The 21,814-nt window shown below is 38.4% G+C and overlaps 1 protein-coding gene and 2 pseudogenes across 2 annotated transcripts; all 3 read right to left on the bottom strand.

The window, feature by feature from the left end:
- Window positions 1-1,525: 1,525 nt before the first annotated feature.
- Window positions 1,526-21,804, bottom strand: LOC111342620 (tRNA-dihydrouridine(20) synthase [NAD(P)+]-like). Of its 2 annotated transcripts, none has more exons than XM_088753676.1 (18): window positions 21,562-21,804; window positions 20,929-21,066; window positions 19,138-19,183; window positions 17,464-17,555; window positions 15,850-15,893; window positions 14,885-14,945; window positions 14,362-14,409; window positions 13,580-13,645; window positions 12,918-12,988; window positions 12,400-12,600; window positions 11,695-11,746; window positions 11,043-11,164; window positions 10,323-10,404; window positions 9,965-10,035; window positions 7,478-7,531; window positions 7,081-7,114; window positions 6,836-6,909; window positions 1,526-2,879 (listed from the first exon to the last, which is right to left on the bottom strand). In XM_088753676.1, the coding sequence occupies exons 2-18, from the start codon at window positions 21,037-21,039 to the stop codon at window positions 2,783-2,785; spliced, it is 1,326 nt and encodes a 441-aa protein (XP_088609802.1). In that variant the 5' UTR covers window positions 21,040-21,066; window positions 21,562-21,804; the 3' UTR covers window positions 1,526-2,782. The 2 variants fall into 2 exon arrangements, with proteins under 2 accessions (XP_088609802.1, XP_088609801.1); XM_088753675.1 differs by having other exon boundaries at window positions 21,621-21,804.
- Window positions 2,886-4,487, bottom strand: LOC148734833 (uncharacterized; annotated as a pseudogene).
- On the bottom strand, window positions 4,518-5,669 carry LOC148734832 (uncharacterized; annotated as a pseudogene).
- Window positions 21,805-21,814: the final 10 nt, after the last annotated feature.

The raw sequence follows: 21,814 nt of genomic DNA, 5'->3' as shown, positions 1-21,814 counted from the left end.
ATCTCCTCACACTTTCAATACACTGCCAAACGGGCAAGTAATGAGAAACTGAGAGTTATCAATCGCTGGAATTGTTTCTATACAACCCCAGATTTCAACACCAGCCAGTTAGGAAGCGCTTTGTCATTGGTTAGGAAAATCAGATCTAAGGAGTTGTATTGTGTGAGTGATTTAATAAAAAACACTTATTATGTACCAGAGGATAAGTCATAATAGACAGCAATTATTACAATGAACGCAACAACCAATCATTCAAGTCCGCAATTTCCATATCCGCGAAATGATCATACAAATACAACGTGCAAGAGCTTTCGTTCTGCAGTTGTTGAAAGCTAGAACTGATCTTCGTTGTTCGGTTTTTCCCCAAGGAAGATTCACTTTTGGTTTATCATGAATGCAAAGGAGACGAATCAGACAGTGAGTTTCCACAAATTACCTAGTGTATCAAGCGAGGAAAACAAGATTTCTCCCCCGAGAGAACCAGAGAAGCAAAGGCGCAAGAGAAATTCGTGTCCGTTGTCCTACGTCGAGGTAATTACTTATGCTATTCTAAGCTCGCCACGAGGGCAAAGAACCTTGTCTGAGATATATAGCTTCATCCAAGAACGCTTTCCTGAATTCACTGAAAACAGAGTACGATGGAAGAACACAGTCCGCCATAATCTTTCATTGCATGAATGTTTCCAGAGAGGCCAAGTTGCTCATAACAAGGGTGGGTGCTACTGGCAGATACATCCAAGATTCTTGGCTGACTTCATTCGAGGAGATTTTTCCCGACGCAAGATGACGCAAACTCCGTATCTTTTCGTGGATGGTAGGTATAGTTATCGTAGCGCTCCTAAGCTACTTTTTCCATTTCATTTGTCGGGCCAGTCCTCATCGTTTGAACCACATGTTGGAATGTTACACAGCTCTAGCTGGAATATGCGACCTCGATATGGACCTCGATGTGGACAGCATGGACACTTTTTCTGAACACATTTAGTTCCAGAAAACCTTTGTATATATTTAGACGAACAAATAAACAGCCCTCGAAAAAAGGAAACCGTTAATTTGTCACATAAATAGAATAATTAGGTACAAAAAGATCATCTTTGATGGTTAAATGCACATATTTCAGTTGCCGGTTATTACAATAAAATATTATTAACATCAGTATGTGATGTTTAGCTCTCTTCTGATCGAAGTTCACTAGATCAGAAAACTGCGTCAACAGTGCTACATGAAAGATATATTCTATGCATAATGTGTTCAAGCGGAAACGCTGTCAAATTTGTTTGATACAAATTACGAAGTACGACACTTGATTCGCATCTGGATTATTTCAGATGCTGAAGGAAGTAGATTTGTGCGGCGTTTCATTTTGCCAGATTACTCAAAGCGACACTTCAAATATGGATATCTACATATACTGCAGAAACCAAATCCCTCTAGCATTTCACGTGATAAATACTGGTCCGTCTGGTGGATGACCGGATGTTGCGCTGTTGATTTGAGACATTCACGAATTTTGACTCTGTTACTGTTGAATTTGTAAATCGATCTTTATCTCTTGTTATACACACCCTTAATTCATGGAGATTACCTCACAAATGAATCTCGTGGTCTTAATACAAGGTTTAGACATTTGTTACTTCATTTCTATAATCGACGTGATTTTTATTGTAACAAACTCGAACGAGGATTTCTTTCAAAAACAATGAGTATTTACACTGTGTAAATAAGCCTTGGAGGACTTGAATAGATTCCCAGCAAAGAAAAACGAAAAGACACGAACGATGCCTTCAACGAAAAGGGAATTAAAATATTATTAGTTTGGTAAGATGGAAACATCCAAGGAAAAAACTACAGAAAATTGCAAATTAGGAGTATATGGTCTGATTATTTAAACGACGTTTAGCCGTTGGTCAACAAAACCGCGCTCTAGACCATCTTCAATTTAGCCAAACCTCTTATCTGAACACTTATTTTTGTGAACAGCGTCAAGAAGACCGAAAGCGAACAGTGCAAAGAACATTTATTTGATCACATCGATCTACTTATAGGGAAAACCTGAGTCCCACTGATTGCGTAAAACTATGATTTCGGTTAGACCTCGTGTCAATAACCGTCCCTATGATTTCACTTATGCCTTCTGTTTGGTTTTCCTTACCAAACTAGGTGGCTTGATTTCACTAAACGCACGTTAATATAGCAACACTAAAATAAATATCCATTATTAAAATACGTGGATGTAATTGTCCACCACTTTCATCATAGCGAAGTTTATTTTAGTATATATCAGACAGAAAGAAAAAAAAAATATTGGATTCCTGTCAATACACCGAAACATGGTCTCACGTTGAACTCTTGACGCAAGATTTTATCTCTTCAACTGCTCGGGGGTGAAGTGTACCATCTGATCACTTCCGAACTAGTCAACCAGTGCGCCATTCACCTCTGTGGTATATACTGATGGTGTTCATGGCAACTAATAAGGAACTGAACTCCGATAAAACAAGAGTGCAATTTTGGCTTCTCCCGGGCACAATAATTGCATTTTTCCGTTTCCTACAGGACAGCTAACATCCATACCATGCCTACCACAAAAATACGCCTGAAGCAAAGGCTAATCAAGTCATAGAGCTTTGATCAGCTTGACAAGTGGATAAATTGCGGTTTGCAACCGCTATCGATGTAAATTATGAGTCATCCTGGTATAAGTAGGGAGCAAATAGTTCAATTCCGCTCGGGGATTGATTGAAGGCGATTCCATAAATAAACTGTGGAGAAAGTTGTAATGTCACGTGCTCTCCGTCTTTAATCGACCGTCGTGGACACCCATGGATTGTAAACAAACAATGGCGGCAGCCTGTTCGGCAGCTTTTTTGCTGCCTTCCCTGCATGAATACCACAATAACAGTAGGTAAATAACGCGGAAACTAAAACCAATATTTATTTCACCAGCAAGTTTATAAAAACCACTTCCCAACTGAGAATCATAAGTGTTCTAAGATTGCACTGGCTTCCTTCACTACTTTAAAATTTTGATAAGTAGTTTTTTAGAAAAGCTTTTCAAGATAAGAATTAGTGATAATAATTTTGAACGACGTTTCGACCTCGCTGAGGTCATTTTCAAGCTGATGAAAAGGAAAATTTTTTACATATATGTACTAAATTCAAGACGTGGGAATGATAAAGGCGATAAAATATGGAAATATGTAAACGCTAGGCGTAAAATAGAAGTGATAAAAGTGCAAAGGAGACAATACGAATAAATTAATATGAGAGTTGACGAAAGTAAAACTATAAATTATACTAAGACCGTAAATTATTATAAAAATAGGTTTGCGCGGATTGAGTCTGCCTGTTTGTTCAAGCTTGGCTTAATTTCTTTTAGAAAAAGCATCTCGTAAATTAGGCAGTCCAGTTTACTTTTGCATTTCTTCAGGATTTTGAAACTGTGATGCAAGTCACTTGGGGTATGCCCATGCCGCTCTTTAATGTGGTTCCCGATTGAAGACTGAGACGCTTTGTGTTCTTCAGCACGTTGGTAGAGGTGCCGGCATGTGTAGCCGACATAGTCTGCATCGCACAGACCACACTTAAAATAATACACAACGCGTTGCTGATTGATGATGTTGCGCTTCTTTTCCGTTGGTTTTAACTCAAATCCGATCTTTCTGTTAGTGTACACAGGAGAAATGTCAGTTCCAATTTTTCGGCTTAGGTCGCCAAGTTGCCTTCGTGCGGAGTTTGCTAATGTTTGGTCCTTAAAAGGAAGTATAATTCGCACGGGTGTTTTTTTTTCTCGTCAGACGTTTGATTGATCCCTGGATCCCCAGACACTTTTTTCGTGATGAAATCATTAATGGTCGAATGTAGTAGTCGAGTTGGGTACTTGAGTCGCGAGAGGGTTTCGGTGAGGCGTTCGCACTCTTGGTGAAAAAATTGCCAGTTAGATGGCAACTTAAAGGCGCGATTTAGCATTGTTTTAAGCAATGATGATTGTTTATATCTTACGTCGACATGACTCTGATAATGCAATAACAGACCAGTATCAGATGGCTTCTTGTACACATTCGTTTCCAGACGGCAATTTCGTTGCATGATTTCTGTTCCCAGAAAAGACAATTTGCCGTTCACGGCCAGTTCCATAGTGAAACTGACCGAAGGATGACTTTCGTTCAGTGTGGCTAGGAACTTTTCAGCTGTTTCGGTGTCTGCCATTATGCTTAGTGTGTCGTCTACGTATCGTTTGTAGAATTCGGGCATTTTGCCTTGTTCCTCGAGTCGATCTTCGATACTGCACATGAATGCATTGGCCATTAGGGGCCCAAGTGGCGATCCCATGGCAACGCCATCGATTTGTTCGTACAAGTTGCCCTCGAACTGGAATAACTGGTGCTTTGTGGCAATATTCAACAGCTCTACCAGCTCTGCTTTTGTGATGCTGAGATTATGTTCTTTGTTGAACCAGTCGTCCTCGGAAACGCTTTTTCAGCAACGATAGCTATTGTTTCGTCGACAGGAACGTTGGTAAAGTTACATCGTATGAAATAACTGGAATAACTGGTGCTTTGTGGCAATATTCAACAGCTCTACCAGCTCTGCTTTTGTGATGCTGAGATTATGTTCTTTGTTGAACCAGTCGTCCTCGGAAAGGCTTTCTCAGCAACGATAGCTATTGTTTCGTCGACAGGAACGTTGGTAAAGTTACATCGTATGAAATAACTGGAATAACTGGTGCTTTGTGGCAATATTCAACAGCTCTACCAGCTCTGCTTTTGTGATGCTGAGATTATGTTCTTTGTTGAACCAGTCGTCCTCGGAAACGCTTTTTCAGCAACGATAGCTATTGTTTCGTCGACAGGAACGTTGGTAAAGTTACATCGTACGAAACAAGGACACAACGATCAACTACTTCCATATCATGGAGAGCACCACGAACTCAAAAATATCACTGATTGTGTGACTGTTGGTTGATAGTGGTTTGAGTTTTTCATCCAGCCACTTTGCTAACTTGAAATTATATGTCCCCGTTGCGGATAAGATGGGGCGCATTGCTAACCGGCTCTTATGGGTTTTCGGTAAGCCATATAGGTGAGCAAGCCTCGAACCTCTTTGAATGATTTGTTGGGCGATTTCTTTGGGTAATATTCTTTGTACGGCGGTGGCTAATTCTTTTTCTTTCTGTAATAGCGGATGATAGTGCTTTGGTGGTCGCCCGCTCATTTTTGGTCTTTTGGTACTCATAGGTCTAAACTTGCTGTCATCGTTGATTGATGATTCCTTGAGGAGACGCACATAATCACATTTGTCCATTACGACCACTCCTGATCCTTTATCGGGCTTCGTGATAACAATGTCGGTTCGCTTCTTCAACTGCCCGATTGCTCTTAGTATTGATCTTGGTGGTGTAGGGGTCTTACGTTCGGTGTAGTTCAAAGCAACAATCGTAACAGCTGCTAGTTCTTTGTTGACAGTTCGCTCAACTTCGGTTCTAATTTCCAGAAAGCCTTTTCAAACCCTACTTGGATCTCTTTAGATGAAACTCGCTGTGGAAGAGCGAAATCAAGACCGCGACTTAATGCCAGTTTCTGAAGGAAAGAGAGCTCGTGGGACGAGATGTTCTTGATGTCTTCGTTGATATCGGTGTTGTAAAAAAAAGTGTCTGGGGATCCAGCGATCAATCAAACGTCTGACGAGAAAAAAAAACACCCATGCAAATTTTACTTCCCTTTTTAGGACCAAACATCAGCAAATTCCGTACGAAGGCAACTTGGCGACCTAAGCCGAAAAATTGGAACTGACATTTCTCCTGTGTATACTAACAGAAAGATCGATATGAGTTAAAACCAATGGAAAAGAAGCGCAACATCATCAATCAGCAACGCGTTGTGTATTATTTTAAGTGTGGTCTGTGCGATGCAGACTATGTCGGCTACACATGCCGGCACCTCTACCAACGTGCTGAAGAACACAAAGCGTCTCAGTCTTCAATCGGGAACCACATTAAAGAGCGGCATGGGCATACCCCAATACTTGCATCACAGTTTCAAAATCCTGAAGAAATGCAAAAGTAAACTGGACTGCCTAATTCAAGAGATGCTTTTTCTAAAAGAAATTAAGCCAAGCTTGAACAAACAGTCAGACTCAATCCACGCAAACCTATCTTTATAATAATTTACGGTATCTTCGTATAATTTATAGTTTTACTTTCGTCACTTCTCATATTAATTTATTCGTATTGTCTCCTTTGCAATTTTATCACTTCTATTTTACGCCTAGCGTTTACAGATTTCCATATTTTATCGCCTTTATCATTCCCACGTCTTGAATTTAGTACATATATGTAAAAAATTTTCCTTTTCATCAGCTTGAAAATGACCTCAGCGAGGTCGAAACGTCGTTCAAAATTATTATCACTAATTTTTGTCTTAAAGCATTTCTTCACTTCGCTCTATGATTGATATACAAAACCAACTATTCACAGTTGAGTATGTTTCTTTGAAAAGTGGCCCATATCTAGTCGACCTTAAAGAAAAGTTTGAGTCAAGTGGCCCACACAGCCGGACTACTACTCCCCCCTGGATGGAATGCTGGTCCATTACAAGGCTACACCCCCCCCCCATCAAAGTTTCCTGAAAATAAGCTGGTACCCATTCATACTCCTGAGCGGAAAGAAGCACTCTGAGAGCAGGAACACAATACAATAACCCAGCCAGGTCTCGAACCCAGATCTCTCGACCCGTAGTTAAGTGCACTAGACATTAGTAATACTCCATCGCGTGTTCCACACTTACAGCTTGTAAGAGAATATAAATAAAAGATGAAAATTAAAGTATCCACCCACCACTCCGTTGAAGAATATTTCTTGTCTCCGACGACAACAACACTTTTAAACCATCTGTCTTCTTCCCTTTCAATCTATCAAAAAAGGAAAGAGTAAAGAGCTACGTAGGAAAGAATTTTAATTTTTGAAATAATGGAACTTATATATCGCAGAACGCACATTTACAGAATATTAAACCACTCCAACTCTTATTTTGTTGCGAGTAAAAATATCTGAGTAAAGAACTCTATGTAAAAGACACTTACGGTTTCATAGGTGGGCTGTTTGATACTGTTTCGCCTGGAGAAAGCATAAAAAAAATTACTATTTTTACGGTTATCTTCGTCGTTGTAACTGTTGCTGCTATTGCTGTTAAAACACTGTATACAACATCTTCTACGACTACAACAAGCACAGAAAAAAATAACAACAATTAATGCTTAAAAAACTGGCAAAGATTGGTGCATTTTATTGCTATATGAAATCCAACATGGCCTTGAATGAAGAAAACCCGAACTGAACATGTGCCAGTCAGGGTTCAAATAAAACGTTCACGTTGTGGCACAGTTATAGACTTGATTCCGCTATCCTTTGGACACGGCTGCTGAACCTCTGAGCCCCTTAACATAATTTACAGAGATAAATGCCAAATACAATGCTAACCTTGACCACTCCAGAAGGATCCCTTTAGGTGTGACACCACCTGTGTATAATTTTCTACAAAAAAAAAACAAAACTAGATTTTGAGATGAACATGAATATTGACAGATCAAGAGAGCACTTGTCAACCAAGAGTCGGGAGTAATCTGAGAATGCACCTGTTCTACGCTGTGATCTGAAAAATCCTGCGCCACCCGCTGAATCAGTCAGATGCGAGATTAAACTCAATCGTGTTAATGTTAGGTTTCCTGTGCACTAAGCCCAGTCTCTGCCGAGGTTTCGTCATTCGACGCTAGATCAAACCTCTGCGCAAATGTGTTGATATCGCTTGTTGTTTTCGCCTTAATAATATACATGAAAAAATTTCTCAGTTCTGATTGGTTAAGATGAAGACAGTTTTCAGTTAATTCAGTGCAGAAGAGAGTTAATTCAGTGCACAGAAAGAAACAAACCAGACATTCTGATTGGTCAGAATGATTAGTCAATGTCAATGTCAAGGTCAATGTCAAGGTCAATGTCAAGGTCAATGTCAAGGTCAATGTCAAGGTCAATGTCACTTGCAGGTTTGAATAAGTTATTTTTGCACGTGATGCGCGCGCTTTTCTTCTGCGTAGTTATGAGAAGCTACCTCGTATTTTTTCATGTATATTATTAATAGATAATCACATGATTTTCTCGTGCAATTTGGAATAAATAAGCCCTTGTAAATTTTTTCAAAGACCACAAATTGCACTCGCCTAATGGGCTCATGCAATTGTGTTTGTATAGGCAATCACATGATTTCGAGTGCAATTTGGAATAAATAAGCACGAGTAAATTTTTTCAAAGACTAACAAAATTGCATGAGCCCGTAGGGCGAGTGCAATTTGTGGTCTTTGAAAAAATTTACATGAAAAAATACGAGGTAGCTTCTCATAACTTCGCAGAAGAAAAGCGCGCGCATCACGTGCAAAAATAATTTATTCAAACCCTGCAAGTGACATTGACCTTGACATTGATCTTGACTTTGACCTTGACATTGACCTTGACCAATCAGAATGTCCGGTTTGTTTCTTTCTTTGCTTAACAATTGGTTCATGCTTTAGCGTGCACTATCGAGTTATGGAGCACGCGGGAAGTTTGGAGAGCATGAAAGAAGCGTAAGAGTTGCCCGAGGCGATAGCCGAGGGCAACTCTAGCTTCTTGAGTGCTCTCCAAACTTCCCACGTACTCCATAACTCGATAGTGCACAGCTGAAAGCATGAACCAATTGTTTTAGAACATAGCCGGTGGAATTGTGCATCAAATGCGACGCGAAAAACGGACAACAATATCAGTTGAAGCGAATCGTGACGGCGCTGATGCCGAGTCTCCTTTTCCTTTGTTTTTCTATTTTTCTGCCTCATTTAAGAACTCTAGCCCATGGGAAAAGGTCGAAACATTGTCTTCGTTTTCGGAATAGCAGGCCGAGTTTCTATTTGTATCCATTATTGTCGCGAAATATATTATTTTTCCCCGCACTAGCAATGGCCGCTCGCGCGAAAAAAAATTTTTTCTGGCGAAGTCGGAGTTGCTGACGCTATCAGCGTGCACTATCGGGATTTTGAGCACGCTTACGTATAATGAATTTGATTGCGCGACTCTGCTAGCTATGTTCTAAACTGAATTAACCCTCTTCTGCACTGAATTAACTGAAAACTGCATTCATCTTAACCAATCAGAACTGAGAAATTTTTTCATGTATATTATTAGTCTTTGAAAAAATTTACTCGTGCTTATTTATTCCAAATTGCACTCGAAATCATGTGATTACCTTTACTAATTTTTCAGATGAGGATCGTATTGTGTTCGAACGGTGTGGCGAGCGTAGTTGAGCGGATCGAATAAAACTTGGAATTGTCACTGATTTGACGGCTGTTACAAATGGAGAGCTGTTCGCCTGCAATTCTCCGCGCTTTGGGCAGTTTTCTAAAGTTATTTTTACTTTTAGTTCTCCTAGGCTCTCTCTTTAATATCATCTCGTTCTGATTAGTTGTTACTGTTTTGGTTTTATTGCACACCACTGCAATGCGCTCAGCTTTGGACTTCGGATTAGTATTCGCCGCAATTGAAATTTTAAAACGAGTGAGAAGCTCAAAGATAAGCTATCTTTGAAATTTGAACCATGTACACCAACCACTTTAAAGAATCGATGCCTTTTATTAATTTTTTTTAAAGAAAGTATGGCTCGTTAGCGGCTTTGTCGTCATCACTTAATGTCTACACGAAAGTCGTTACAAAAAAAGTAACAAATTACTCTGTTCAACTTTTTTTTTACTCCCAGGTATCAAGATGTCGTAGCTCAGGTATAGATGAACCAGCTGTAAACAGCACGATCTAATCGCTCATTACAGATACATCAATTTACTGAGAAGGGTCCACATTTTAAGAATTAATTTGGAATGCTAACGTTGTTTTTTCATTCAAAAATAAAAAAACAACGACACAAAATCACACAGTCCTATTGCTAACCTGAGATACTTGACTTTCATTTCAGTTATTTCACTTGAAAGGTTCGAGCGTTTTCGTTTCCTCTTCTCATTCTACGTTCAACAAAATTCAAAAAGAAATAAAATACGTATGAACAAAATTGGAATCACTCAACCAAAACCTTACAAGGAGTAATTCATCTGATGTTGTTTATTTTGGTTTAAAATTACATGTAATCACAAGCTGGTTATTGGCACTGAGCATATGTTTTCATGAACAATAGCTTCAGCTGCTGTTTTTGTTGTCAGACGTTGTCAGACTTTTCAACCTCGCAAAAGGCGAATGAAATCACTGATTGACCAACTGTGTGTTGATTTGCTTGCTCGGTAGTCTGTCTCACCTCGTTATCTTTCATGGTTTCCATTTTATGAGTCCTCCTCTGAACAGCATCTTCATAGTACGAAGTAAGATTCCATATTTCGCTGAGAAAGTTTGTAACGAAATTTGGGGATAAATTAGGAGGTCTTCTCGATGATGTGAGAAAAATCATTTTCTTTCATAGACCAAATGATAGGTGTTCCCTACGCCTTAGAAATTTTGTCCATTTATCTCTCGGTTGAGATAGGGAAAAGTAATCGAAAGAAATATACCATATTCATTTTTGTTTGATTCTACTTCAATGTGTTAACTGAGACACAAGCAAAAAGAACCACAAGCTCAGTACAAGTCAGCTAATACAGAAGTTGGTTAACACTCCAAATCAAGTTCGGCGTGCCGTGTCGTAAATTATTCCGTTTCAATCTTTTTCAGTGTGCTATCATTGTTCCTTCATGGTTTATTATTACCTCGTTTGTGTTTTCTCTCTCACCGAAATAGTATTTTGTGTCATGCTTCGCGTTTAAGGTTGTACTGCACGTCGCAAGATTGACCTTAAAGCTACCAAGCCCTTCCAAACAGTATCACTTAAATTGATTTTGTCTTTCTTCAACATGTTAAAACTTCTTCATATAAATGTAATTTTTGTCAACTTTTCATATACTGGTGAAGGATTTTCCTTTAGATGCTATACAAAAGCTGAGCAAAACTACACACCTTACTTTAGAAATTCTTCAATACTTACCAGATTTCTAGCATTTTTTTAGCATGTAAAAGCTGAAGAGCCTCTGTAGACGTTGTATCTTCATGCAACAGCCGCTGTAGGCAGTATTTTGTATTCCCAAAGTTATTGTCAAAGTTTATAGCCTAAAAAAATAGACAATATAAATATCCGGTAGGTAAATGTAGACCCTTTTCATCCCTCTCTCTCACTATCGGCTGCTCGTGTAGCTACGTATCACCTTAACAAGTACTGAACTTGCTAAATTCCACTCACTGGATAAGTCGGAAAGGACCATGGGTTACTGAACTAGTTTTACGAGAAAATGGCGATATACTTCTCTATCAAGTAGGCTACGGTTTAGTGGAGAAAACAGCCGCATGTTAAAGTGCATACAGAGAGGATGCCCAAAGTAAACACTTAGTAAGAAATGGCTTTGTAAGAGTAGGAATGGCCTGTATAAAATATTATTACGTCCTTTGACTGAGAATTTATACTGTCCACATTATTTATCTATGACAAATGTGTTTTTTAATCAAACCAAAACAGCACGAACTTGAATAAGAATTGCCAAACTACTGCACAAACATGGAGGGACATGGGACTGGCCTCGGTTTAAAACCAAGAATAAAGTATTTAAAAAGAGGAAGGAGAATTTGATTTTTTGAATCATTACCAGTTTTATGTACTCTGTTATCACTTCTGATGCAGATAAGCGACCCTCTTTCCTGTGGAGAAACCAGAATAACCAGGTCAGTACATTAATAAAACATATGCACTTTTTCTTCACAACGCCAATCCTGACCCACACGCGGTAAAGGACTGTGTTTGCGGTACGGTATAATTCATGCGGAATACCAGTGGGATGACGCCAGGAAATAAATCAACTAACAATACCGCCGTAATATAAATCAAGCCTAAATTCTACCAGCTGAAAGGACAACTAAGAAGTACTAGGTGTACTAGAAACGAGTTTCGGGGTCGTGTGGAAATTGTCGGCTAGCTATTCCAATATGGCGGAATATTCCAATAACACATTTAATACACCTCGGTTTTCCTTTACGCCGGTAGGATTTAGGCATAATTCATTCCCTGTTAATTCTTGTCTTGAAATAATATACAGTTCATAATCTCTTGCCTGATGTCATTCCACAGGAATCATATTCCGCAAACTCATTCCTCCCTTTACCCACACCGCATGTAGGAGTAGGGTCAAGAAGTAAATGAGTCATTCGCGTTTGCGCAAGTAAAAACGTTCACACATTTAAGCACAAAACAAAGAAATAATTCCCGAGCTACATATTTACTGGTCAATTGCAAAAATAGTAATTTAAATTAATGACAAAAGAGAAAAAAAAAGAGAAATCTTGGGGAACTTTACCTAAAAATTGAAGGATTCCATTGAGCGGCTCTTGCCAACATGACTGAGGAACAACCAGTCTCCTGACGGTATTTTTCAATATCTTTGTACGTATTTATCATTAGCGACACACCATTTGCAATTACAGGAATAGAGACAGCCTTGGCAACTTCACGTATGACATTAATGTGGACTGGATCTCGTGAACGCTCGTGCTTTTCCCTAAAAACAAATATCAATGAAATCATGAACGACGATAGTCTACGACTATTCAGCATATCGTTCTGCAACAAGGGTTCCTTTCCTAATAATTTCCCTTTGCTTAGTTTTGCATTTTTTTTTTTCTATTTTCAATGAATCCCCCGTGTAGTAAAATCATGAAGTAATAGAAGTGCGTGAAAAAATTTTATCAAAAGCGCTGTATACATTACGGGATGCCTTCAATTCAGGAACTCGACCTACGTTTCTTGCGACATAGCAACAACCGCAAAATGTTCGTGTTGTTCTATTCCTGCATATCTGTAGAAAACGTACTGTACCTTCCATGAACAGCCAGAGCGACGATACCGGTTTCCTCCACCATTTTAGCAAAAGCAATTGTTTCTTCAACCTACGAAGAATGAGAAATCAAGAACCCGAAAAAAAAAAAAAAAACGCGATAGACAGCAGCATAACTACAAAATCACTCTTCACAAGTCCTTTAAATTCGGGATTCTCGCTTTTGGCATTACTATCGGGTCAATTAGTAGTTACTGGACGGGGCCAAACTATCGTAATTTTCTTCAAGGGTAAGCAGAACAGTTATGGAAGCTCAAATTTTACAGTCAGTCACACTCACTCAAAATTAGAAACACCGAAATCAAAAGTTAACCTCGACGTAACAAAACCTAAGGACCTCTGGGCTCTACGATAACTTTGGGTTTGGTTCCACAGAGGTCAATAAAAACAGCACTCTTTGGGTACAAAAAGCGGTAAAAGTGAAGAACAGTTCCCAAAAGATATTGTCGGCCGACTGTTGTACAATCAAGGATATAAGAAATAAGTACATGCACTAAATTTACTATAACACTGTCAGCCAACTATTGGTAGTGGGTCGGCCGACAGTTGACCGACGAGTTACCGACAGCCGAAAATAAGAACCATTGTTCACTATTACCCCAGAAGCAATATACAGCTGTATAATTCTCTTGATTTTACTTACAGTGGGTAAAATCCTTATTTTACATGTCACTGGCTTTGACACTCCCTGCACAAGCGTTGTGAGAATCTGTCAAAATAAACAACCAGTAAAAAGACATGTTAGTTAACCCTTTAAGCCCTAACACCTAATAGAAGAATGCATAATATTTAAATAATTGAATTTAAGGCTTTGCATGGACTTGTTCCCTAATATATTTCTAAGTTATTTCAATTACGCAATTGTAGCATTAATTTGCGGGGCGACAATATTCTTACTGTAACTAGAGTAAACACCACCACATTTTCCAAAATGAAATTTGACATTGACTGTTGTACCTTCTGTAGTAAATAATATTTTAAATTTTTAACTTACTAGTCATATCTAAATTTATTTATACATATATATATTATTTAATTTTCTTTTATTGTATTATTGTATTTTAGTAATTTCAATATCTTTACTTGGAGATATTAGCAAGTATTTGCTCTTTAATTCAAGTTGAAATAAAGTCATTGCATTGTATATTGTATTGTATAACATCAGTCTCCATATTCTCCATACTGTTCTCTACACATTTCCTAAGGTGCTGACAAGGAGAATTTGTTTTACAATCAAGAGTTTCTTTAGTTGATGATCATTTCCTTTATTCTCCTGACCTTAATGTGTGATTCAGGTCTGATATTGTAAGGAGAAATTAGATGCTAGTCACTATTAGGGGTCAAAGCCTTGAAGATCAATAGTTCTGTGTAATGAGATCATACCCGCTATAAATGTAATAAGTAAAATTCATTAGTATAGCTAACCTTGCGCACAGTGTCTGGTTGAGTCAATAATGCTGCACCCATTCCCCCCTGCAAAGACACAGAAACAGACCAAATCAGCAGCAAATTTGCAAAGCTCAGCAATCCAGCTATCAACTGTATGTTCATGTAGCAAACAATTTTGTTGCAAAAATTTACTTTGAAATAGGGTGGGAGGAAACCTCAACTGCAGCAAATTTCAGTCAGCTATTAAACATGTATTCAAATGAATGAAGGGCGGTAAGTTTCTAAAGATGCTGTGGTGCTGCATCGGTTGGGGGTATAATAAGACTATTGGGTTTTATCAACCGAGTTGTTGATGAAAATAGGCCACAGTTAAAAGTTTTGAAAGCGAACGTTTTAAGTGTTAGCCCCTCATTATTTACTACGACAAATCACTGGCACTTGAAACATCAGCATTAGATACTCGTTATGATGGCCAATTTACATGTATATTAATAACTCAGTTGATAAAACCAAATTATCATAGATGTATCAAATTCAAAGATGGTTTTCCTTCACTTACCTTGCAAGAATAATCTTTTGGACAACCCATGTTCACATCAATTCCAGCAACATCATTTTCTCTACCAGGAGTAACAGAAAATAAATTAAGTGAAACAATTATCATGATAACAATTGATGCACTTATGTAGCAAAATCTCCATTTCAATGTGCTCTGAAGCACTTAACAACAATTAGCAGGGAACTTTGACCAGACTGTACTTAGTAGTTTACAAGTTTTGAAAGGAAATTTTGCAGGTGCCCCTAATTTGAGAAATTTTGTAAACAAAGTCAGACTACAATTTAACCGAGAGCTATGTTCCTGCCTCCCGGTTAGCTCAATGGATAGAGCGCTGGACTGATGTGCGGGAGGTCGAGCGTTTGAGCCCCGGCTGGACCAACACTCAAGGTCTTAAAATAATTGAGAAGAATATGCTGCCTTTCTATAACATCAAGAAATGGTTTAGATATTCTAGTCTTCTCAGATAGGGACGAATAAATGGAGGTCCCATCTCATGCAGGGTTAGGGGTAGGAGACGTTAATTTCCCATGCACGAGATTACTGTGTGATGGATGTCCTCCCCTGGGGTGGGATGGGTGGGTTGTTGTCTTGCGTTTCATACATGAGCCTCTGGCTCAGGCAATATGGGTAACCATGCCCCACATTAAGACATTAAACTTTGATTACTTTGATTACTATTCCCTACTTACAGCTTTGCAAGAAGTGCATGAGTTCTTAAATGTCCCCAGCAAACCAGTACACAGAAGATGCAGCAAATGGGACCTACAGTTTATCATTATTATCCGAGAAGACTAGCACATCTAACCATCTGCAGATGGCATGGGAAAGGTACAGAGTAGCACAGTCTTCTCAGTTATTTGTCACTATTAGATCACCAAGGCTACGGTAATTTAACGAACAGCATTTTTTAATTTAAAATCTTTGTCTTGTAATTTAAATAAGCAAACCATCGAAAAATGACTTACAGGAGTTTTGCAACTTTCAAGGCTCTCTCTGAGTCTGCTGTACCCTAAATAACACAAAATGTGTTAGTAACAGTTTCTACAAGAGCAAGTTATGCAAATTAAATAAACAGAATGAAAAAGTATCACAAGGCAGCTAGTTATATAATAGTACTTATCAAATTTTCAATTTTAAAAGGCACAGTTTACAATTGCTTGTGTGTGTAGTGGAACAGTGCCGATCCTTGTTTCTGCATACACCAAATCAGAATATGGTATCCAATTTGAATTGCCACTGTTCTGGACTCACTAGCCTCTCACACATGTGATAATCCTTTCCTGTTTCCAATTGTGAAGATGAGGCTAGTGAGTCCAGAACAATGGTAATTAAAATTGGATACCATATTCTGACTCGGTTTATTGCACAAGGGTACAAGGGGTACTGCCACTCTTACCAGATAGGCTCCTCATCCATTGTTAGCCCCAAGAATTTTATCTGGTTTCTCTTACAGTATGTGCAGATTTGCTGGATTAACAGTAAACATGCTGGGTCCAGTTGTTCAAAGGCCGATTAGCACTAACCCAGGTCCAAATTTTAATCCAGATTTCCTTATTTCTCTATTCAAGAACCTTTTTGGGATAATCTTCCCTATTCTTTAGGGAGCATTCGATCATCAAATTGTAGACAAAAATAGTTAAAGCTCTTAAAGCTTTCAGATCTGAAATCAAATTTCACGCTAACCCTGAGTTATCTTAACCCAGCTTTGAACAACCCGGCCCTGGACTGCAGGTCAAGAGGTCTGGGTGTAAGATGTAGCTGAGTCATTACTCTCACAGAGCCTTTCTCTAGTCAGGAATATAACTAGGTACACACATGCTATCATGAAACATTGAAGAAATGCTTGGGAACTACACGTAGCATCACATCCAAGGGGATTGGAGATATTTCTAGTTACTTTACACCACAGAAACTACAATCGGTTCTAGCCAAATGGGCCACTGGCTTGAGTGCAGCCTTAACCTTTTTTTTAAACTTTTCCTTGACAGTATGCAGACAACCCAAGTATACTCCTCAGTGGAAGGAGACACTGTGAGAGTAAACTGAGACCTAAGCAAGACTCGCATCCACTGACTCACCGATCCAGAGTCCAGTTTACTTTATCTAAGCTGTAGCGTTTGCGGTGACCAAAACTCTAAATTCTCAAGTTCAAGGGGGTGTTGCTCCAAACACAGTTAACGAGGTGTTTGGGACTATTTTACTGATCGAAATGACAAACCAAAGTTGACCATTTGCACGAATCTTTATTCTTGAAAGGCAATCGACCACGAATCACAATCAACGATGAAAATAACAATTATTCTCAAAATAAATCAATCTATTGATCGTAAACTGCAATAACAATACAACGAAGTTTTATCAATCCAATGAAAAGCTGCGGAATACATAATCAAAGAATCACGTGTCAAATACTGGGCTCTAACATCGATAACAAGATTAACAATACATTCAAATAAAACAGAACATCTATTTGTATCAATTTATTCTGGGCATAAAGATATTTGTTTTGTGTAAACAGTTCTCTCCCTGCCATACCATATTTTTTAACATTACTCAGGTATTTAGAAGGCCGTACAAACCATTTGAAAGACAACCCGTTGTTTCTCTACGTCGCATGTCCTGAACACAACTGTTCCATCAGTGAGCACAAAGTCAACTGTGCCCAAAAGTTCTGAAAGAAAATAATTATTCAGGTATTAAACTAAGTAATACATGTTCAACAAAGCCATAACCTAATACATTTCACACAAAAGCTCTCTTCTTAGAATTTGAGGTTTGGCCCCTTTTAGAGTTTGGATATGTAGACTTGCATTTATGTCCTCGGCTGGTAAAAAATAGAAATAATTTATTTGATTCAGTTTTTTGGTTGGCCCTTTAACTTCCAAAAATGTTTAACATGTAACATGCAGGGTTTTCCTTTTCGGCCGGCGACCGGCGATTTTCGCCGCCTGCGAACGGCTCCGTCGCCGGCGACTAAAAGAGTCCTTGCTGTTATATAATTTAAAATATTTGAGATAAATAATAAACACTTTGTATGTTGTCTGACAATGACGTATAAGAAACGGAAATCGATAAAAAGTACATATTTCAGCAAAAAATGAAGTAGAATTTTTGCGCGTGTACTGGTACGTGACATTCAGTACAAGTTTGCGCGGTCAAGTCATGTATCACTGGCATCCCTTCAAGCTTAAAGATACGTAAATTATTCAATTTTTGCATTTAAATAAATTACTATTTGAAAGGTCGATTATCTTCTTGATTTATCCGCTTTTAACTGTTTTAGTTAAAACAGATATACTTTAACTGGGAACTACTTATTCTCACTAAGCCAAAGCATCACAAATATTACCTTGGGCCAAGTCCAAAGTAAAGTAAGTCTCAGGCGATCGTGTGGGATGCAATTAATTGCGAAATATTTTCTGTGATGTTCGTATTTTTGTTTACCTTTGATTTCTGTGTCAATATATCTTTATGTGAAATTCTTCCAGATCGATTCGAGTGTTGTTTTACATTAATATTTATAAGCAATGTGCCCGGTATTGCCAATCAACGTGCTAGAAAAGGGCTGCATTTTATCAAATACATTGTCATTTCTTGTGTTGTTAAGCCTGTTCATTTCCTTAATTTAAGCACCCAAAATGCACCAGATTGCATCTCAGAGCGCTCAAATGTTTAAAATTTCCCGGGGGGGGGGGGCATGCCCCCGGACCCCCCTAGCTGTTCGCGCCTTCGCCACTCAGGCTGGGCGCTACTCACCCAAATTGTCTCCGCCTGCTTCCCTTTCATCCGACTTCAACTTTCTTTGAAAAGGAAAACCCTGAACATGTCCTTATAATATTTGTACAATATCCAGCAAACAGGTAATAAGAATATGTAACCTTATCAGGTTAAAATTGTTTTCCTGATCTAAAACCAAATTCTCATAACTAATTTAGAAGGAAACTGTCAGTGGTAACTACTAGAGGGGAGAATTAACAATCAGATCTTTGGGGTTACAGGGTTAAAAACCATTCAGTATCACTAGAGAAATAATAAGCTCATCTGTGTAATATGTACATGTAACACGTGGATAAATGTGTGTAACTGCACATCACTGGTGATTTGAATGTGGAATGTATCATGCAGCTCAAAGAAAAGTGAAAATTGTTCTTCTATCCAAAGATCAGAGAAAAGCACAAACTGCCAACAGCAAAAAACAGATGGTAACTGTAATTCAGATGAAAACAATTTGTTTACTACACATGATCACTTACTGTTTTCAATTCGGGTTGTCTTGAGAATTTTGAAGTCAATTATTTCCTAAAAGAGGTGAAAGAAAACTTTGAAAGCTTAATGTCTAATTTACCTTCTGGATAGATTTCAATCATTGGCAGAGTTCAAACCATAAAAATACTCTGAACTTTCCCAATCAAAATTAAAAAAATCAGAAACCTGCACTGTACATGTACCCTGACCCAGCCAGTCTTGATATCTACTCAGCCATCCTTAACAGTTCAGCCAAGTATTCCATGTTTTTGAACAAACTGGTCTAGTTTATAACTACAGACACTGTATTCTGATTAGCCACATACTGATTAGCCTAAAAACCAACCTTTTAAGAAAGGTCCATTAATTAAAAAAAAAAATGATTATCAAACAAGATTGTAAAAGGACATTGTAAAAGCTCTCTTAGCCCTCTGATCCCTAAGAGTGACTAACATCTAATTTCTCCTTACAATATCACCCCTGAATCACATATTAGGATCACGAGATAAAAAGAAATGATCACCAATTAAAGCTCTTTATTTTTAAATAAATTCTCCTTGAAAGCACCTTAAGTAAGAAATATATAAAGAAATTATTATGGAAAATATGCATACTAATGTTAGGGTGTAAAGTGTTCATGAATAGATCATTCAGGAGGGAAATTTTTGACCTATGTTAAGTAGTGTCTGACTATCACATGACCTGCCTCACCTAAGCCACTCAGAGCTCTTCCTGGTTTGAATAACCAACAGTGACCCAGAGTACTGCTTCATTTATTACTGGTTATGAATACATAACCCTTTCTAAAATCTGGGGGTTAGAAACTTCTCATCCATTCTCAAGATGTCATCAGTCTTAATTTGCAACAAGTTTCCAAGTCTCCTTGTTTCGGAGTACAATTCATTTGTCTTAAAGCCACACATGTCTTTCAAAGTTCTCAAAGTCCAGGATTTGTTCACTACAGCCATTTATCTCAATCAAGGGTAGCTAGACTAGCTTCGAGTTGTGATTGGGAACAATGGAAGTCTGAGTGAGATCACTGTTGTTTGAAAAAATCATGATCTAGAAGCTACTACACAGCATAAATGAATGCCAAATTAAAGAGAGCATTAAAAGTTAAATTCCTTTTCCTGTCATGAACAGCACCTTGCAATAATCAGAGCAAAGCAGTCAGGACTGGTAAAGTTAACTTTCACACAAGGGTTTTAGCATCTCCCAATTCTTGAATTTTACCATTAGTCACCCCTTCTAAAGGATCAGATATTAGTCCTTTATAGGTTACCACATAGCAGTTTATTCCAATTCTTGTGGTAACTGATAGCCACTCACTGGTCACATCACTCCCAGGTAGAGAGGTAAGTGTTTAAAAGTAAACTCTCATGCTGGAGAAGGTAATGAAGGAATGGGGGGGAGGGGGGTAGAGGGGTACCTAATCCTGTTTCACACACAAATTGTAGAAAAATTATATATTATGTATGCTTTATACAGCATTCTACATGTCACATTTCAGGGAGAAAGCAAACACTTTTCATGTCTCTTTTCATGCCTGAGTTTTCAGAGAAATCTTGAGATTTTGTTTAGGAGGAAAATCACACAATCTAAGTTTACTTTTGGCCTTGGTCATGCATCATGCACAACCCCTTTTCCACTCTCTGAGAACATGACATGCTGATCTCACCTAGACCCAAAGTCAGATTTTGCAAATCATGTAAATTGAAATTTTCATTTACCAACCACTATGCCACCATGTCTCTCACATGCATAAGTAGAAAGCTCTAAGGTATTCACAGCACACTTACCTCAGCATAAACAATATCAGCTCCATATTTCAGAGCAAGGAGTCGCATTGGCAGAGTACCAACTCTAACCATTGGTGCCAGTATAGCTTTCCCTTTGTAACAAAGGCTCATCTCTCTTTTACTGATTCTGTTGTCGTCCTGTAATAATCATTTTTTAAAAAAGTAGTTTTGAAATCTGTTTTGATGATCTCCAAGGTGAGCAAGGCTCATAACGATCCTAGCAGTATGCAGAACGCATGTCATTGTAATGGGCCTTGCTCACCATGGAGTCCCTGCGTGGCTTAGTATCTGAAGATCTGAGGTTCATTTCCTTATGAGGTTGTCCCACGCATTTAAAGAGAAATTTAAAATTGAAATTGGAATTCGGTAACATCTCACTATAGAAGGACTGGTAACATAATCAAATGCACAAAAGGGTGTTTCGATCGGCGCCGTCTGCACTTTCTAAAAATAATCCATTTTGGTGTGTTTAAAATTACAAGCGATAAAAAAAAATTAGGCGACTTGAATTTTTTTTCAGGGAGACATGACTTAAATTTCGGGCGATATGACTCAGGTTCCAGGTAACGTGACTTCTGGCGAGATGACTTCCGGGCGACTTGACGGTAGACCCAACTTCAACATCAAACTTACCCGTAAGCTTTGACAAAGCACTGTTAGGGACTTGTGCACTCTGAAGAACAAATACCCACCATTTGAAATAGCTTTCTCTCGGATTCACATTTCGTGTTTCAAGGGAAAAATATTCTGGTTATTAATCCATTAGAAAACGTATACTTTGCATCGAAAACCATAAAACAAAATGATTCGGAAACTCTCCTCTTTGTTCGCCATCTTGAGTTCACTCTACCCCAGTCTTCCCTTGGAAAACTATGACGCGCGGTGA

This window comes from Stylophora pistillata, chromosome 3 (assembly GCF_964205215.1).
Source record: "Stylophora pistillata chromosome 3, jaStyPist1.2, whole genome shotgun sequence".
Lineage (NCBI taxonomy): Eukaryota > Metazoa > Cnidaria > Anthozoa > Scleractinia > Pocilloporidae > Stylophora > Stylophora pistillata.
Note: the sequence above shows the minus strand (reverse complement) of the source record. Positions and strands in the feature narration are given on the sequence as shown.